The sequence below is a fragment of the Taudactylus pleione genome, unplaced genomic scaffold (assembly GCF_031769625.1).
Source record: "Taudactylus pleione unplaced genomic scaffold, aTauple2 ptg001517l, whole genome shotgun sequence".
NCBI classification, from domain to species: Eukaryota; Metazoa; Chordata; class Amphibia; order Anura; family Myobatrachidae; genus Taudactylus; species Taudactylus pleione.
This window is the reverse complement of record NW_028285915.1, coordinates 465,194-484,983: the sequence shown is the minus strand read 5'-3', so window position 1 is coordinate 484,983 and position 19,790 is coordinate 465,194. Positions and strand designations below refer to the sequence as shown.

The window sequence follows — 19,790 nt, the reverse complement described above, 5'->3', positions numbered from 1 at the left end:
GGGTCCCTTGAAAGTACCCAGCAGGTCCGGCAAAAGGTATATCCTAACCCTGGTGGATGTGGCCACCCGGTACCCAGAAGCCATGGCTCTCACATACATGCAGAGCACATGGTACAGGCCCTGGTGGCCATCTTCAGCAGGGTAGGATACCCACAGGAGGTGCTCACTGACCAAGGTCCTCAATTTTAGGGGGAGGTAGTCCGTAAGGGCCCTCCATACGACCGCTTACCACCCGCAAACCAATGGGCTGTGTGAGAGATTTAATGGGACCCTCAAGATCTTGCTCAAGGCGTATGTACACTCAGAGGGGAAAGACTGGGAGAAGGCACTGCTGCAACTCCTGTTTGCCTACAGGGAAGTGCCGCAGGAGTCCACCGGATTCTCCCCCTTCGAGCTGTTATACGGCCATCAGGTAGGAGGTCCCTTATACCTGGTAAAAGAAGGACGGGAAGGTACCTTCCAGGATCCTGAACAGCCAGTCCTGCAGTACGTTCAGCAACTGCAGGCCCGGATGAAGCGGGTGATGGGACTGGCACAAGAGCACTTAACCCAGGCCCAACATAGACAGAAAGAATGGTACGACCAACATGCCAGAGACAGAGAACTGGTCCCAGGGCAGAAAGTGATAGTCTTGATCCCAGTGAGGTAGAACAAACTGCAGGCCACCTGGGTGGGACCATACGTTGTCCTGGAGCAGAAGGACCCCATAAATTACATAGTAGCCCTTGACAGGGGAGGCAGACAGCGGCGCATCTTCCACATAAACCGTCTGAAGGCATATGTGGAGAGACACGTAGAGGCAATGGTGGTGTGCTGCCCACCTATGGGAGAGACAGAGTTAGATCCCCTCCTGGACCTGCTAGAGGTTACCAGACAGAGCCAGTGTGTCGAGGCTGTACATGTGGGAATCCGGCTAAAGCCCCGACAGCAGCAGGAAATGGGATAGGTGCTCCGGGAGCCCAGTTCACCTGCTTGCCGGGCAGTACCCCACTAGTCACATATCATGTGGACACTGGGGATGCCAAGCCCTGCAGACAGGCCTCATACAGGATGACCCCAGTAGTGTTGAGACAGGATAAGGCCGAGATAGATGAAATGCTGCGACTCGGGGTGATAGTCCCTTCCCGTAGTCCCTGGGTGGCAGGGGTGGTACTGGTCCCCAAGAAGGATGGCACCACCCGGTTCTGTGTGTACTACCAGAAGCTAAATGAGGTAACTGTGACTGATGCATACCCCATGCCCCGAATTGATGAGCTATTGGACAGGTTGGGTGGGGCCCGCTATGTGTCTACCTTGGATTTAAGCAAGGGGTATTGGCAAATACCTCTAACCAAGGAAGCACAGGAGCGCTCCACGTTCACCAATCCCTATGGCCTTTTTGAATTTACAAAGCTGCCATTTGGGATGAAGAATGCCCCGGCCACCTTCCAGCGCACTGTATATCACCTGCTGGAAGGATGCCAGCAGTTTGCTCACGCCTACCTGGATGACGTAGCTATATTTAGTAATATCTGGGAGGAGCATCTAGCACACATCGGGGAAGTGCTAAGCAGCATTCGGCGAGCAGGGTTCACCATCTGCCCTGACAAGTGCCAAATGGGAATAGCAGAGGTCCAATACCTGGGGCACAGAGTGGGAGTGGGGCAACTGCAGCCAGAGCCCGCCAAGGTAGAGGCCCATGCCGGCCTCCCAAAAGCAGGTACGTGCCTTCCTGGGAACTGCCGAAAGTTTGTGCCCCAACACAGTAACATCGCCCAACCCCTGACAGACCTTACAAAGAAGAGACATGCCAGGCAGATAGTGTGGACTCCAGACTGTGAGCAGGTCTTTACTCAGCTAAAGACTGCTCTGTCAAACTCCCCAGTGCTAGCCACCCCTGACTTTGAGAAGCGTTTCTTGGTTCAGACCAATGCCTATGACCATGGACTGGGTGCCATCCTAAGCCAAGTGGGGGAGGATGGCGGTGACCACCCCATCATGTACCTTTCCCGGAAACTGGTGGAGCGAGAGAAGGCCTATGCCACCATCGAGAAGGAGTTTTTAGCGATTGTATGGACTTTAAAGAATCTCCAGCCATATCTGTATGGGAAAGAAATCACAGTGCTGACTGACCGTAACCCACTGAGCTGGCTTCAGAAATCTGCTGGGGGAATCGGGAGACTGTTGCGGTGGAGTCTAGACCTCCAATCTCATAACTTCTCTATCTCTCACAAAAAGGTTAAGGACCATGCCAATGCAGACTTGCTGTCCCGGCAGGAGGAACCCGACCCATCGTCCAGGAGGTCATTGTGTCTGGTCATCCCGACTGGCCCCGATCTAGGAGCCAGCCCTTCAGACCGGATTTAAGAAGAGGGGGAGGTATGTGAGGCTCCCCTATGTGATGATCCCCCTTTTTGCCTACACGAGGATCACACGGAACAGTCACCAGGACAACTGCATGCGCCCCTTAGCAATCTGCCGAAACTTCTGCAAGAGAATGTGTGGGCAATACCTTGGTTCTTAAATTGCACCCAGTGACCAGGGAAACTCTCCTGCCTGCTATTCACTCCTAGCCCAGCCCCCACCTCAGGAATGTGGGATGGCCATAAACTATACACACAGGCACCAGCCCAGCAGGGGGTCCCAGCAGCTGAGGGACATTTATATCAGGGAATTCAAAATCCACCCAATCTCTGCACAGGGCAGGGGGGATAAAAAGGACCTAAAGCCAGGCTTCTGGGCTCTTTGTTCTTGGTTCCTGGCCAGCGAGGCAGGACTACCGTGGAGTGCCTGAGGCACCTCCAGAACCAGCCAGGATTGCAGACACTGCCACCTTCCAGCAACGGACTCCATCAAAGGGAGACCAGGGACAGATACGCAGCCAAAACGTATTCCTCTATCCGGAGCTGTCTCAGGTGCGCGGTTAGTGGGCCAGCTGGAGCTGGGTGACTTTTGCAACGTGCCCTACTCTCGCGAGTAGCGGAATCCCTATGGGCCAAGCGGCCGGGTGCAGCAAGACATTCAGCATTACCCCTCCCAGCAGCACCCCGTGCCCCCCAGAGTCTCACAGCTGTGCAGCACTCCGTGCTCACATAGTCCTGAGGTGATTATTGACTGTCTAGGTGGGAAGGGTTCCTTTGTGTGGTTTTTATAGTAGTTTTAGTCTGAATGTGGCTGATGTTAGTGTTACCTGTATATACTGTACGTAGTGTGGTTACGGTTTACATGTATAATTAGTGTGTGTGTAATAAAGGTGCTCTTGTACCTTGCTATTGCGTGCTTACTGTGTGATCCCTGAACCCATAAAGGACCCAGGGTACCGTGCGGGAGCTATATACAGTTGCCTTTCTCAAGGCGATGAGGGCCAGTAGGCGAAAATAACGCACACATAAACCCGGTGTCTTCACAAGCACGATGGGGAATCGGTGGTAGTCTGTAAGCAGAAGGTCAGACTCCGTTCCTTTAGTGTTGTAGGCCGAATGGGTGGTGAGGGGGTGGTGATGGAGGACTTTTGCTACCGATATGGGGTGGGTGACAAGGCCAAAATCTGCATCGCCTGACAGAGAATCAGGCCTCTTTTGTGCGTCTGTGCCGGCCGGCTTGCGTGACCCCATGGGTAACTTAGCCGGCTGATGATATCGCAGATGATCCGATATTACGTTCTAGAATGCAACTCGTGACGCCTACTACTGAATTACCATGTTAGTGCTATCGCAGCTGCTACCATGTAAGGAACTGTGGGCCTGATTCAGAGCCGAACGCTCTGACCAGAGCGCTCGCTCTGAATCAGGGCCCTCCTCCATGAAAATGGAGCGTCCTCCTGGACGCTCGCATAGCTGTGGGTGACCACCCACAGCTTATGCGAGCGCCCATGATGATGGTCGCGATGGTCAAGACCATCGCGACCATCGGGCTTGCGATGGAGACCCTGCAGTAGGGCCTCGCTGCCGCAAGCCCTGGAGTGATTTTGGCTCTATCAGACGGTAGGTGTTCCCATGGGAACGCCTCCGTCTGGCAGCCACGCCCCCGGCACGCCCACCAAAGGGGGCGTGCTGTCAATCAACATCGACAGCACGCCCCCTTTGGTGCGAGACCCGGAGCGACGGAGAGCCCGTCACTATCCGGGTCTCGCGCATGCGCACGACGGAGTTCCCTCCATCGTGCGCATGCGCAGTGGGGCAACATCGACCCGCTTGCGAGCGTCCTGCGCTCGCGAGCGGGTCCGAATGACCCCCTTTGATAGCTACTTCATCCGCAGCGGAATTAGGCCCTGTGTACTCACATCACAGACACTCACTAGCACACTGTACTCACATCACAGACACTCACTAGTACACTGTGTGCTCACATCAGACACTCTCTAGTACACTGTGTACTCACATCACAGACACTCACTAGTACATTGTGTATACACATCACAGACACTCACTAGTACACTGTGTACTCACATCACAGACACTCACTAGTACACGGTGTACACACATCAGACACTCACTAGTACACGGTGTACTCACATCACAGACACTCACTAGTACACTGTGTACACACATCACAGACACTCACTAGTACACTGTGTACACACATAAGACACTCACTAGTACACTGTGTACTCACATCACAGACACTCACTAGTACACTGAGTGTACGAGTGTCTGATGTGTGTACACAGTGTACCAGTGAGTGTCTGTGATGTATGTACACAGTGTACTAGTTAGTGTCTGTGACGTGAGTACACAGTGTACTAGTGAGTGTCTGTGATGTGAGTACAGTGTACTAGTGAGAGTCTGTGATGTGAGTACACAGTGTACTAGTGTGTGTCTGTGATGTGAGTACACAGTGTACTAGTGAGTGTCAGTGATGTGTGTACACAGTGTACTAGTGAGTGTCTGTGATGTGTGTACACAGTGTACTAGTGAGTGTATGTGATGTGTGTACACAGTGTACTAGTGAGTGTATGTGATGTGTGTACACAGTGTACTAGTGAGTGTATGTGATGTGTGTAGTGTACAAGTGAGTGTCTGTCTGCAATGTGTTTACAGTGTGTACACACATCACAGACAGACACTCACTAGTACACTGTGTATTCACATCACAGACACTCACTAGTACACTGTGTACACACATCACAGACACTCACTAGTACACTGTGTATTCACATCACAGACACTCACTAGTACACTGTGTACTCACATCACAGACACTCACTAGTACACTGTGTATTCACATCACAGACAGACACTCACTAGTACACTGTGTATTCACATCACAGACAGACACTCACTAGTACACTGTGTATTCACATCACAGACACTCACTAGTACACTGTGTACACACATCACAGACACTCACTAGTACACGGTGTACACACATCAGACACTCACTAGTACACTGTATAATCACGTCACAGACACTCACTAGTACACGGTGTACACACACGCATCAGACAGACACTCACTAGTACACTGTATAATCATGTCACAGACACTCACTAGTACACTGTGTACACACATCACAGACAGACACTCACCAGTACACTGTGTATTCACATCACAGACACTCACTAGTACACTGTGTACACACATCACAGACACTCACTAGTACACTGTATAATCACGTCACAGACACTCACTAGTACACTGTGTACACACACATCACAGACACTCACATCACAGACACTCACTAGTACACTGTGTACTCACATCACAGACACTCACTAGTACACTGTGTACACACATCACAGACACTCACTAGTACACTGTGTACACACATAAGACACTCACTAGTACACTGTGTACTCACATCACAGACACTCACTAGTACACTGAGTGTACGAGTGTCTGATGTGTGTACACAGTGTACCAGTGAGTGTCTGTGATGTATGTACACAGTGTAAAAGCAGACACTGGAGCCAGAGGAAGGACCAGAGCGCTGGAGGGAGACGCCGGGGGACCTGCCCACGCTGACACAGGTAAATGTCACCTGCCATTCGCCACCTCACCGTGATAGTGTAATAAATCACCCCTGCTATCGCTTTGTTAGTGCATGGATACTATCATTAACATACAGGGCACGGATTCACTAATACTATTACTAAAACATACAGTTCATTGATTCACTAATACTGTCACTAGCACACAGTGCAATGACTCCCTAATACTATCACTAGCACACAGTGCAATGACTCACTAATACTATCACTAGCACACAGTGCAATGACTCACTAATACTATCACTAACATACAATGCACTGATTCACTAATACTATCACTAACATACAATGCACTGATTCACTAATACTATCACTAACATACAGTGCACTGATTCACTAATACTATCACTAACATACAGTGCACTGATTCACTAATACTATCACTAACATATAATGCACTGATTCACTAATACTATCACTAACATACAGTGCACTGATTCACTAATACTATCACTAACATACAGTGTACTGATTCACTAATACTATCACTAACATACAGTGCACTGATTCACTAATACTATCACTAACATACAATGCACTGATTCACTAATACCATCACTAACATACAGTGTACTGATTCACTAATACTATTACTAAAACATACAGTTAATTGATTCACTAATACTATCACTAGCACACAGTGCAATGAATCACTAATACTATCACTAGCACACAGTGCAATGACTCACTAATACTATCACTAGCACACACTGCAATGACTCACTAATACTATCACTAGCACACACTGCAATGACTCACTAATACTATCACTAGCACACAGTGCAATGACTCACTAATACTATCACTAGCACACAGTGCAATGACTCACTAATACTATCACTAGCACACAGTGCAATGACTCACTAATACTATTACTAAAACATACAGTTCATTGATTCACTAATACTATCACTAACACACAGTGCAATGAATCACTAATACTATCACTAGCATACAATGCACTGATTCACTAATACTATCACTAACATACAGTGCACTGATTCACTAATACTATTACTAAAACATACAGTTCATTGATTCACTAATACTGTCACTAGCACACAGTGCAATGACTCCCTAATACTATCACTAGCACACAGTGCAATGACTCAGTAATACTATCACTAGCACACAGTGCAATGACTCACTAATACTATCACTAGCACACAGTGCAATGACTCAGTAATACTATCACTAGCACACAGTGCAATGACTCACTAATACTATCACTAGCACACAGTGCAATGACTCACTAATACTATCACTAGCACACAGTGCAATGACTCAGTAATACTATCACTAGCACACAGTGCAATGACTCACTATTACTATCACTAGCACACAGTGCAATGACTCAGTAATACTATCACTAGCACACAGTGCAATGACTCACTAATACTATCACTAGCACACAGTGCAATGACTCACTAATACTATCACTAGCACACACTGCAATGACTCACTAATACTATCACTAGCACACAGTGCAATGACTCACTAATACTATCACTAGCACACAGTGCAATGACTCACTAATACTATCACTAGCACACACTGCAATGACTCACTAATACTATCACTAGCACACAGTGCAATGACTCACTAATACTATCACTAGCATACAATGCACTGATTCACTAATACTATCACTAGCACACAGTGCAATGACTCACTAATACTATCACTAGCACACACTGCAATGACTCACTAATACTATCACTAGCACACACTGCAATGACTCACTAATACTATCACTAGCACACAGTGCAATGACTCACTAATACTATCACTAGCACACACTGCAATGACTCACTAATACTATCACTAGCACACAGTGCAATGACTCACTAATACTATCACTAGCACACAATGCACAGAATCCCTACTGTAGTAATAGCCTTAATTTATGGCATACTGAACCCCTAGTTCAAATAACCCATTATGTAGTAATACAGTTCAGTCAATTATCACCGTCGTTACTTAATAATCGTTAATACTTTTCACCAACACACACTCAATCGCAAATACTCACGATTCATTACTCTCCAGGGCACACCCCTAACCCTTAGTATGTATAGAAAGGTTTCTGCCTCCTGTGTCCCTCTGTCTGGTTGCAGCAGTCCCATGTCCTGTCACAATGTCTCCTGACCTTTTCCATTAATAAGTTATGTAAAGCTGGACATCTGATCTGGGGACATTAGGAGGCTGTGTCCTGAGCTATATCTAGTACTAGTGTGATCACCAGTTACATGTTTACATTCACAGCACAAACATGTACATCTCAGCCAGCCAGCCTCGCTCTATACCCGGGGACCCTGCCACACAGGGGCTCTATACCCGGGGACCCTGCCAGTCTGCCACACAGCCTCGCTCTATACCCGGGGACCCTGCCACACACCCTCGCTCTATACCCGGGGACCCTGCCACACAGCCTCGCTCTATACCCGGGAACCCTGCCACAGAGGCTCGCTCTATACCCGGGGACCCTGCCACACAGGGGCTCTATACCCGGGGACCCTGCCAGTCTGCCACACAGCCTCGCTCTAACCCCGGGGAGCCTGCCACACAGCCTCGCTCTATACACGGGTCCCTACCACACAGCCTCGGTCTATACCCGGGGGCCCTGCCAGCCAGCCTCGCTCTATACCCGGGGACCCTACCACACAGCCTCGCTCTATACCCCGGGGCCCTGCCACACAGCCTCGCTCTATACCTGGGGACCCTGCCACACAGCCTCGCTCTATACCCGGGGACCCTGCCAGCCAGCCTCGCTCTATACCCGGGGACCCTGCCAGCCAGCCTCGCTCTATACCCGGGGACCCTGCCACACAGCCTCACTCTATCCCCGGGGCCTCTACCACACAGCCTCACTCTATACCCGGGGACCCTGCTACACAGCCTCGCTCTATACCCGGGGACCCTGTCAGCTAGCCTCCCTCTATACCCAGGGCCTCTACCACACAGCCTCGCTCTATACCCAGGGCCAATGGCTTATGTAACCAAACTGTATTGTACGTTGCATCGTCCCACCTGACATGCAACACATGAGATGGGACGATCAGACCACATCAATGATGAACTGTGTATACAGACTACATAATGGTCATCCAGAGTGGTTGCAGGTACCACAATTGCACAACAAATTGTGCAGTGTGTACCCAACTAAAGACAATATAATAGATTTTATTGTTACATTAATTGTATTATTATTATTGATAATAATAAATATTATTATTAATACTAATAAAATAATAAAAACTATATTATTAATAAAAATAATTATTTATTAGTATTATCAATAACACACAACTAATAAACTATATTATTATTTTATTTATTGTATAAGATGATATCTAGAACATGCTTGATGTTCTTAGTGCACATTTTGATCACACAGGGGAGGCCCTTGTTCCACAGCGAGGTGACCTCTGTACGATGGGTACTAATACTGTACGTTATCATTTTCATGTGGGACTTACCATTCATTGTGCCTCTGACATACAAGTTTCCCCACAGATCACCACCCCAGAAACGACCCGTAAGAGATCAATCAGCCCAAATCTTTCATTACTCTCACAGTAAATCTGGACAATTGGCTGTAAGAGCTAAACAAAAGCTACATGACCCTATACATAATAACGTGGGTTCTGAGGATCAGTCTTTTTTGGAGGAGGAAAGGGGGATGAAATACAAATATCTACCCGTAAACAACAAGTATCAACCATTACAACAAAGAACCCAAAAATGAGTAAGAGATCCAGGCTTAGGGGGAGAGAGGAGGGTCGCGGACAGTGGCAGAAAAGGAAAGATCTAAGACGGTAATTAAGGAGGGTCTCATTTATCAACGAGTTTTATCATTCACAACGAGTGATAAAATACATTGCGTATGATAAATGATGCTCCAGCCAATCAGCTGCCTACTGTCATTTTTCAAACAGATGACAGGATTTGATTGGCTGGCGCATCATTATTATACACAAGTTATATCACTCATGATGAAAGATAAAACTCATTGACAAATGACACCCCGAGGGGCCCATTTATTAATGATCACACTCGCAAAGTGATCAGAGAATGACATTACCGCCCATGATCGCTTCGCAAAATGTGATCATAGCGCCGTGATGAATCATCAGACATATGCAGACACAGGGGCTCTGAAAGAAGCCCATCCCTACCATGTGCCCAGAGAGCTGAACGTGCGCAACCCCGATGACTTCACATGCGCGATCGCCATTGCCAGGGGAGGGATCCTAGGGAAACCCTCTCCCGGTAAGTTTTGCAATGTGTAGTCCAATTGCTACAATAGGCTAACGTCATCTTCAGATGGCGTTAGCTGCAGGGGCCAGTGTCGGGAATGCATCACATTCCGGATGTTGGTAAAATCTGGCAGCATCGCATCCCCCATAGAGACCTACGGGGGGATGCGGCTGTCTGCGGGAATGTAGGGATCACAGCAGGTATCAGAGATATCTGCTGCAGGCCCTCCTTCATACATGGGGATGATAGTAAATATTTGCGGTTACCCCTGAGAGAGGTATTTATGACATTGCACCAGATAGCACTTTTACACAAGGGTCCTAAATTTTGCCCATCTAAAAGTCCACATTTTTTACATTTATTTGCTGAATTAGACTCACAAGGACCCGCTGCCCAAATAGATATTTTTCTGCTAAATCTAATTAAAAATGGAACCTGGAAGCTTTCCTTATTGTGATGGGTGACAACGATTCTGTGAGCATTCAATTTGTGAATGAATTATACATAGATAAAAAATTTGGGTCTTGAGAGAAAGAAGTTTAGAAGAGCCTCTCACTCTTTTCCAGTGCAATTTAAGAGTTCACACATAGATACATTCTATAGGTTAACACTGTCTGATTTTGATAAATTGTGTATTAAAGAATAGAAAAGGGATAAATATACAATTTGACCATCTACATATGAGAGAAAAGACTCGAAGGAACTATAAACTGACTCCTTCTTAACCACTAAGCCAGTGTATAAAGTAGGGGGCATCGCTATCCAGGATACAGCGGATTATGGAAGAGAAGCTGATCACCAACACAGAGATATTACGCCTAAAAGTAATCCAATGGCACAGTTTCAACAATTTTACTAATTGAGGCTCTAGAGAATAGTATTATTACTAAAGAGGAATTTCATTATTTACTTCCTAAATATCCTATCTTATCTGCTTACCATCACCTCCCCAAAATTCACAAGACACCAGACTCTCCCCCAGGCCATGCTGTTATTTCAGGTGTTGGTTCCCTCACTGGTAATCTTTCACATTTTGTAGGTTCTATTTGCACCCGCACGCTGCCTCTCCAAGGTCCAATAACAAAGACACAACACATTTTTTTGGAGTGTATTGGTGATCAAATATAGAGATTCTTACTACTCTGTAACATGTGACATAAAAACTTTATATTCCAACATTCCTCATGCTAGAGGGTTGGAAGTGATTGGGAATGTACTATAGAGAGATGGGAACACCTCAGAGGCAGCAGGAATTTCTTATTCTATTTTATTTATCCTATCACACAACGATTTTATTTTGAATAGCATGTTTTTCTTCAGATCCTTGGGACGGCCATGGGGACTAAATATGCACCAAGTTTGGCTAACCTCTACAAGGGAGCTTTGGAAAAGTGTGGGATGGCGAGCTCGGCATGGCGATAGTCTTCTGTGGCCATTTCAGAGATAGCCTTTTTTTATTTGGGATGGTGATGAGAACTCTATTTCATGTTTTGTCACTTCATTGAACACTAATGATTTTAATTTAGAATTCACCAGTTGTGCCAACAGGTCAAATACAACCTTTTTGGATAAACAGATAATAGTTGGGAATGATGGTATCAACTATCTCCATTATGAAAGTTGCCACTATCAACCTTGGGCCAATTATGGCGAATTAGGTGAAATGGCTCCATAGAGACTGACATTTGAGACGTAAGCTGGTGAATTACTAGATGCAATCAAAGAAAGAAAGCACCAGAATCACTATTGGAGGTGGTCTTATCACACTCAAGATCATTAAAAACAGGAAGACTTATTATAGGAGAAAACCTGTGGATTAAGAGAATCAGATATCTGTAATATTACATCTGGACCCAAAGATGAACATGTATTCAGGAACCAAGATTCAAAGTTTATTTCTAAATATAACAACTCAGGATCTAAAATAAACACCATTACAAAATATAATTTTCTGATTCTTTTATCGGATAAATTACACAATTCTCTCACAGATAAACCAGTGGCAGTTTAATGAAAACCAGACAAAACTAAGAAGAAGATTTTTAGCTCACATCACAATCTGAGGTTTGCAAAGTGTATAATAGTTGAACAGAACCAAGAATGGACAATCCAATGTAACAGCACAGAGGTCCTGTATTCATTCCTTAATAAACTATAATACTACCCACAGGTGTTGAGATGGGGGGGAGTGGGCACTAATTACCTGGGCCTGGACTTGTTGGTGTGACCTGGGTCCAACGTCGCCCCCACCATCCCCCAGCCCAGCACACACTGGAGACTGCCCACTCTCCCTGAGCAGTAGTCACCTCTCCCCCGGGCCGGATCTCTATGGCCCCGATACTACTTATGGGGGTAAATGATGGGATCGTGAGGTTCTGGTTTTGTTGTGGGCCCATGGTGGTAATAGGAGCAGACACTGAAGCAGATTTAAAAATAAACGTGGAGTTTATAATGAGTGGCTTAACAGACATGAATGTGGCAAAACAAAAAGTCCGGGTATAGCACTAGGGAACTGTAGTGAGGCAATGGGAAAAAGTGCAGTTTGTGATAACAGAAGGCAGTCCAGTATTCCAGGTTTTGTGAGGCTGAAATGAATTGTGGCTGAAGAAATAATGTCCAGAGGAAATGCAAGTGGAGGCAGGGTGCAGGGTAACAGCTGACACAGGTACTCAGGCAATGGGAGAGGTAATAGGAGGAGGCAGTGGAAGTCCAGCAGGGTAAGGAGCAGGTCAGGTAAGCAGGCTTAGGCAGAGATCCAACAGGCAGGCGGACAAGCTCAGGAACTCTCTCTCAGCTTGCGCTGAGAACCACGTTGCACTGGCAATGAATGGAAGCTCTGCACTCCCTTTTATACCCAGCGCCCAGCCGTGAGTGGTCAGAGAGTGAGCATGTGACACACCAGGATTGGGGAAGTAGGTCACATGGCCGAAAGCAAGATGGCGGCGCCCATGCCGGAGCGGAACAGAACCACCACCAGGCCAACCCAGCACAGAGTGACAATATGCCCATACAGGATGGCACACAGCCAATGCTCCCCGCCAGGCACCAGCACCACCGCCAGACGCCCCCCGCCACAACAACCGCACAGGTAACACCTGCTGACCACCATGCCAGGAAACCCTGGTCGTGACAGGGAGTTCTATTAAGAAGGGATGTTACCCATAGCAACCAATCAGTTTCCAGCTATTATCTTCTAGAAGGTGCTAGATAAATGAGAAGTAGAATCTGGTTGGTTGCTATGGGCAATATCACTTCTTAAATAGAACTCCCATCTTAGAATATTTCTTCTGTATACTAAAAGATGAAATTTACACTCCAATGTATAGACTACATGGGGTAAATTTACTGACAGGTTTCACCTTACACAGTCTTTCTAGGCATTTTCTAGTGGAACATAATAGGGATCCATCCGGCCTAATACTGGTTGGTATTGAATATATTGTGTCTCCTAGCAGGGGGTAGTAGATTAGCAGATACAGGAGACTTTGGACCTCATTCACAGGCGGTCGCAAGAAGCGATCGCTCTCTCTGAATGAGGGCGGGTGCTTCTTTTTTTTTTTGTGCAGCCTCCTGGTCGCAAGCTAAGCTGTGGGTTACAACCCACAGCTTAGCTAGCGACCAGGGTGATGGTCGCGATGGTCAAGACCATCGGGGCTTGCGACCAGACCCTAAGGCTGGGTCTGGGCACTTGCAAGCCCCAGGGAGCTTCCTGCTCTGATCGAGCAGGAAGCTCCCCACTGACATCACTGCTGATGTCAGTGCGGCCACCGACTATATGGTAGGCGTTTCTTAAGGAACGCCTCAGTTTTTTCGAAACCACCCCCCTGGCCCGCCTACAAAAGGGGGTGAGCTGTCGATCAACATCGACAGCCGCCCCTTTTGTAGCGAGCTCCAGAGAGAGACAGTGTCTCTCGCTCCGGGGCTTGCGCACGCGCAGTGTGGCCGCTGGGCGTGCGCAGGGCTACCCATCGGCCCGGTTGCGAGCACATTGGTGCTGGCGAACGGGTATGAATGACCCCCTATGTCTCAGATAATATCCCTGGATACATAAATGAAGAACCCTCTGTCCGGAGTGTATGGAGATGATAATTATTGATAGATTCCTTCCTTCTTTCCCTCCTTAATACATATCCCCGGTGCAGGTCCATGTGAGCTTTTCTAAGAGTGATTGGCCTCTATCCTGGTATATAATTACCCCCTGTGGTCTAGTCCCCTCTAGGGGTATAATTCACATTTTTGCCCTTCTATTTTATGGAGATATTGTGCAATATGTGTCGGCCACTGATAGTCTGTTCGATATTAACTATTTACTTAGATATAAATAAGTTCATAAGTGGTTTTCTTTTTTTTACTTTTCTAATTATATGTTTTGGAGCCTGGTGCAGCTAATCTGGTGGTAATTAAGTTATTTAATTATTTTATTAATGTTTATATATTTTTTTTAACAAAGAGATCTTTGTATTTTAAATGTAAATTAACGGGCGACCAAGTTTATACAGTATGATGGGTTAAATAAGAGAAAATAAAAGAGCAGAGCCCAGCTACGGCTATGTATTGTACTCTCAGAATAGTATATAACATGGAGCCAGGAGAGATTTCCCACAATCCTCTGATGAACCCATCAGCAAACTGTGGGACCTGTGACTGCTGCTAACTGGATCTGTGCAGGTGTCCAGGGCTGGTAACCGGAACTATTCACGCTCATTCCAGGATATTCAGCTCCTAAAGAAAAAAATCCAGATCCAAATCCAAAACACGGAGGTGAGGTTTTGGCACAAACAATCCAGATCCAAAACCAGGGGAGATCCAGAGCCAAAACCAAAACACGGGAGTCGGCGCACATCTCTAGTGCTAACAGAGAGGTAGGTGACACTTGCAAGGCTCCTAGACTGCCTGGCACTCGTTGAGTGTAACTCAACTCTTTACCCTAAATGTAGGGATAAGAAGCCTAAACCCTCAACAAGGAATCTAGGACAGCACCCAGACCCCAGCAACCAGAGTGAACACTGAAGCAGAGACTCAGAATGAACCACAACATTCTAAAAGAGGACCCTCAAGGTATAGTGAGTAGAGAGTCTACAAAGAGGTCTGGATCTGTGATGCTGAGAATAAACAATGCAATTGAAGAACAGAATAGTCATCTGGAGTACAGTGACAGTGAAGTCCACCTGAACCCACAATGAGCAGGAGAGTTGTACTCAGGGGACTTGCTAGTAGTCAGGATCACTGAAGACTGAAGACTTGGCACTTGAAGCACTAGGAAACTCTATATAAGCAGAATCAGTATAATATTATAAACATAAGAGGAGACTTCAGACCACTATGCAAACGGGAATCAAAGATAACTTGTAGGCTTGGACCGTACTTGAGCCGGAAGTTGTAGACGTAGAACCAGAGTGGAACTGGAGACTTAAACTGTACTGGAACTATGGGGAAACAATGGAACTGGGGTGGAACTGAAGACTTGAGCTGGACTGGGACCGGTGACAACAGTAGCTTAGCCGGAGTGGAACCATAGACTTTAACCGGCCAGGGACCAGTGACAACAGTAGCTTAGCCGGAGTGGAACCGTAGACTAGAACTAGAATGGGATCAGAATCAGCATTAGATTTCTTAGATTGAAACTGCAGGCTAGAACCAGAATGGGACCGGAAGTAACAGCAGCTAAGCCGGAGTGGAACCATAGACTTGTAAGGCTGGAAGCTGGACACAGCAAATGCTGCACAGTGGATGAAGCAGACTCAGAGGCAGAGGCCTGTAGGTATCCAGCAGGCAGCAGCACAGGTTCAGGCAGTGGACTGGAGGTAGTAGTCAATAGTGAGATCATGGGGGGCAGGGGCGTATATATAATGGGTGCAGGGTGTGCAGTGCACACGGGCCCCTGGGTCCAGGGGGGCCCACACCATACACCCATATCATTTTATACTTACCCATCCGCAATCACCAGCGTGCTGCTCTGCATGTGCAGTACTTATGCCCCCGGGAAAATGGCAGGCGCCATTTTCCTGCAGGCGCCATTTTCCCGGAGTCCCACGCATGCACAGGAGATTCTGGCACCATGAGAGAGAGAAGGGGGCCCGTATTGAGTCTGCACAGGGGCAGACTCTTAAAAGGCCCCTGCACAGGGGTAAACCCACACGCAGAGGACCATAGACCCACATTCCTCTGACAATGTGCTAGTGGCAGGTGCAGGCTTAAATAGGGTGCTCTTGTCAAGGATAGGAGGAGGCAGTCATGTGAGCACAGGAGACAAGTAGAGACTGGATACTGGTGCTCACCTGACCAGAGTCAACATGGCCGCGCCCATGACCCTCAGGGAGTGGAATGACAGCACTCTGGAACCCACCTTAATAAAGCATCGCCGTACAGGGTAAGCTTGTCTAAAGGCGCATATCCAATACACAATATAAATTAATAATTGAACGATAACGACATCGTTCAATCCTACCGTGCAGTGAATATGCCGGCAACGACCAGCGATGCGCGCTCCCGCTGGTCATTGTCGGCATCCGTCATCGCCTGAACATGCCGGCGAACCTGCCGATAACAGGTTGTGCAGGTTCGGGGATGAGGGAGGCTGTCTGCACTGAGCGACATATCATTCAGTGTGGGCGCAATGTCCACTGCACAGGATGACAGATTGAACGATTGCGATGTCATTATCGTTAATTAGTCGTGTAGTGGATATGCGCCTTACGTCCCAGTTTTGCGACATATACAATATAATATATTGTGCACTATACAATAGTACATATAATGCACTATACAGTGTAATACATAATGCACTATACAGTGTAATATATAATGCACTATACAGCCGAATATATAATGCACTATACAGCGTAATACATAATGTACTATACAGTGTAATACATAATGCACTATACAGTGTAATACATAATACACTATACAGTGTAATACATAATGCACTATACAGTGTAATATATAATGCACTATACAGTGTAATAAATAATGCACTATACAGTGTAATACATAGTGCACTATACAGTGTAATACATAGTGCACTTTATAGCCTAATATATAATGCACTATACAGCGTAATAAATAATGCACTATACAGCGTAATATATAATGCACTATACAGTGTAATACATAGTGCACTTTACAGCCTAATATATAATGCACTATACAGCGTAATACATAATGCACTATACAGCATAATACACTATACAGCGTAATACATAGTGCACTATACAGTGTAATACATAGTGCACTATACAGCCTAATATATAATGCACTATACAGTGTAATACATAGTGCACTATACAGCCTAATATATAATGCACTATACAGCGTAATAAATAATGCACTATACAGAGTAATATATAATGCACTATACAGCGTAATACATAATGCACTATACAGCATAATACATAATGCACTATACAGCATAATACATAATGCACTTTACAGTGTAATACATAGTGCACTATACTGTGTAATACATAGTGCACTTTACAGCCTAATATATAATGCACTATACAGCGTAATACATAATGCACTATACAGCGTAATACATAATGCACTATACAGTGTAATACATAATACAATATAATACATAGTTCACTGTACAAAGTAATACACAAATGCTTACAAGAAAATATGAACATTTTGTGAGACATGACTGGATTAATGTAGTTTTTGTACAAATACAGAGACAATAGGAGTGTACGGCAGAGTCCGCCCTGGCAGAGTGCCCTCATTGTGTGCTGGGCGAGCCCTGATATTCCCTGTACTGCAATGACAGGTTGTACTGAGCACAGGCTGGTGCACGGTTGGTGATATCTCCTGTGTCTGGTTGGAATAAATGACCTGTAACCCCATTTTCTCTGTCGTCCTGCCAGTCCCTGGATTCTCCTCACTATGTGACTTCAAGTGTTAATCAAGGGCTAAACATTGGTGAGAAATGATGAAGCGGCTCTGTCAGGGACATTTATGCAATGAGGAAATAGGAAATACATTGTTACATAGTACCAGCCAGCGGCATATTACTACACACACTGTACTCAGTGACTTAGCTTCCTGCCCACAGGTGAGTTAGTGTAAGATATAGGTCTATAACCTACCTATCTAACATATCACTATGTCGTGGTACCTACATATTCCCTACAACACAGGCACCCACCAAGCATGGGTACAACATATAAACTCCACACAGATATAGCTCTGATTTCTAATCCATGACCCCAGAACTGTGAGGCAGCAATGCTAGTCACTGTGCAACCCTATATTATATATATATATATATATATATTTATATATTTATTATCTCTTATGCTAACTGCTGTGCCACCCTATATTTATAGTGCCAGCTACCGAGTCACCCACAAATGAATTACAAAGTATACAACCGGGGGGAGATTCATACAGGATATTCAATAGTCTTAGCAAATAGGAAAAAACATGCAGATAATTGAAAAATACCAACTATATGACATTGTAGCCACTAATGGGGAATTGTATGTGCTGGTGCTCCCCAGAGTCAGCTATAAAACAGTAACAAAAGAAGGAAAAACAAAAACGTCTCCTGTTTGGGGCGCTCTAGATTATAATAATTATAGAATTAAAATATAAGTTTTATTTATGTTATTAAAAAATAGGTGTACATACAACACATAAATAAACCAAATACTTTTCTTTATTTACAGTATGTTGTATGTCCAATTTTTTTTAATAATATGAATAAAACTTATATTTTAATTTTAGAATTACTGCAAATCATGAGTGCCCCAAACAGGAGACGTCTTTTTTCTCCTTCTTTTAACCCACATATGTATTACACGGACTCTCTGCCTGGCCGACTGCAAATCTCCAAACCTATTTTTATATATATATATATATATACACTCTATCTGTATCCCAATGCTGTAATCCAACTCGCACAACACTAAGGTTCCACAAGTATATACCGTACCTCCCAACATAACCCATTCCAGGAGGGACGATATGCCCTGTTCCTGACCTTTCTCCCTAATGTATGATTGCAGTCACCTGTGCTGAACTAGGTAATTGATAAGAAGGAGTTTCCCCACAGGTGACAGCAATGATACATTAGAGTAAAGTCCAGGAGCAGAGCATTGTGTTCCTCCCGGAATGGGTCATGTTGGGAGGTGTGATATACCGGTACAGGCACAGATAGTGGGAGCAGGTGGACTCACCTGGGGATCACCTTCTCTGTCAGAGCCACCTCCTCCTCCTCTTCACCCAAATCCCCCTCCTTGCGGCAGAAGCTTAAGGAGAACGGGGCGTGCAGGTCCTTGAGCCGGCTGGCGGAGTTACCCATTTATCTCGGGTCTCTCTCTCCTGAACTCTGCAGAGCAAGATTCTGAGACAGGAAGTCACTTTTCCTTTTTCCCCAAAATAACAATGCTAAAGGAGTAGCCCTTCCCAAACGAGGGAGCCCCCTGTCCCTCTGCGCCCTTCCCGAGCAGATTGTCATCCTGTGGGCCCGTTCTGTAAGGGGAAGGAGGGGGCACCTGTGTCATATCAGTCTTGTGCAATTTCAGGGTTTTGTCACCAAGAAGAGATTACAACAGGTTAC

General features: G+C 45.9%; 1 protein-coding gene across 1 annotated transcript in view; it reads right to left on the bottom strand.

The window, feature by feature from the left end:
* The window catches only part of LOC148442441 (nitric oxide synthase 3-like), a gene marked incomplete at its 3' end in the record, with an annotated part of 94,640 nt that extends 75,095 nt beyond the window's left edge, over positions 1–19,545 (bottom strand). Inside the window, exon 1 of the mRNA XM_088463936.1 lies at positions 19,408–19,545. Within this exon, the coding sequence (XP_088320062.1) occupies positions 19,408–19,532 (125 nt within the window). The remainder of the gene's footprint in view (positions 1–19,407) is intronic.
* Positions 19,546–19,790: the final 245 nt, after the last annotated feature.